This window comes from Otolemur garnettii, unplaced genomic scaffold, assembly GCF_000181295.1.
Source record: "Otolemur garnettii isolate 467f Iridium unplaced genomic scaffold, OtoGar3 scaffold00034, whole genome shotgun sequence".
Lineage (NCBI taxonomy): Eukaryota > Metazoa > Chordata > Mammalia > Primates > Galagidae > Otolemur > Otolemur garnettii.
This window is the reverse complement of record NW_003852429.1, coordinates 7,410,054-7,411,152: the sequence shown is the minus strand read 5'-3', so window position 1 is coordinate 7,411,152 and position 1,099 is coordinate 7,410,054. Positions and strand designations below refer to the sequence as shown.

General features: G+C 38.4%; 1 protein-coding gene across 1 annotated transcript in view; it reads right to left on the bottom strand.

Moving 5' to 3' along the window:
* The window catches only part of IPO5 (importin 5), a 49,364-nt gene that overhangs the window by 36,421 nt on the left and 11,844 nt on the right, over positions 1-1,099 (bottom strand). The window contains exon 4 of the mRNA XM_003789586.3: positions 112-214. Within this exon, the coding sequence (XP_003789634.1) occupies positions 112-214 (103 nt within the window). The remainder of the gene's footprint in view (positions 1-111; positions 215-1,099) is intronic.

Genomic DNA, 1,099 nt, shown 5'->3' with positions numbered 1-1,099 from the left:
AAAGTTATTATTTTTAAGTCACAAAAGTTATATTAGGCTAAACAAATCAATTAAAATGTTTTGGGCATTCAGGAAATTAAATTTTTCATAAAAGTATATCAATGTATGTACCAGAAAATGTGAAGGGCAGCTTCCCGCAGTCCCACATTTTGAGAGCTGACCGAATCAAAAAGGAACTTCAAACCTTCAGGCCACTGGTTGTTGCCATCCTCATCTAAAAGTAAAGAAATCCAGCAAAAAATGTGGTTAAACTGTCACAAAGACTAAGAGTTGTAGAAATTATAGAAGACAGAGCCTCACTCTGTGGCCCTTGAGTGCTGTGGCGTCACAGCTCACAGCAACCTCAAACTCTTGGGCTTAAGCGATTCTCTTGCCTCAGCCTCCCAAGTAGCTGGGACTACAGGTACCCACTATAATGCCCAGCTATTTTTTCGTTGCAGTTGTTGTTTAGCTGGCCCTGGCTGGGTTTGAACCTGCCAGCCTGGGTGTATGTGGCTGGCACCATTACCACCGTGCAACAGGCCCCAAGCCAACACCCAGCTATTTTTAGAGGTGGGGTCTCATTCTGTCTCAGGCTGGTCTGGAGCTCCTGAGCTTAAGCAATCCATCCACGTCAGCCTCCCAGGGTGTTGGGATTACAGGTGTGAGCCACCACACTGAGGTAGTGTGTACTATCTTGACAAATTATAAATCCATTATATTGATCATATTTTAAATTCTGTAAAAATCTATGTTAACATAGTATGGCAAAAAATATTCACTTAATTCTAAACTTAGACCATTTACCTATTAATATACAGAAGTTTGTTAAAATATTATAAAGCTTCTTACAGAAGACCCAGGAAATATAATGGGGAGTCATAATCCTCTCCTTCCTGTTCTTCAAGATACCATTATTAAAACAGTTTTCTAAAAGCTACATTTGGTACTGTGTTATCTTCAAATAAAAAAAGAGCAAACTGTTGAAGCAAAAATTTCAGAATCATAGAAGACAAAGAAAACCGTAGAGAACTTGTGTGTACAAAAAGGATCACAATATAATATAAAGGCTTTTTCTCTCTTTTTACAATTTGCTTCCAACACAGATTTAAAACTTATC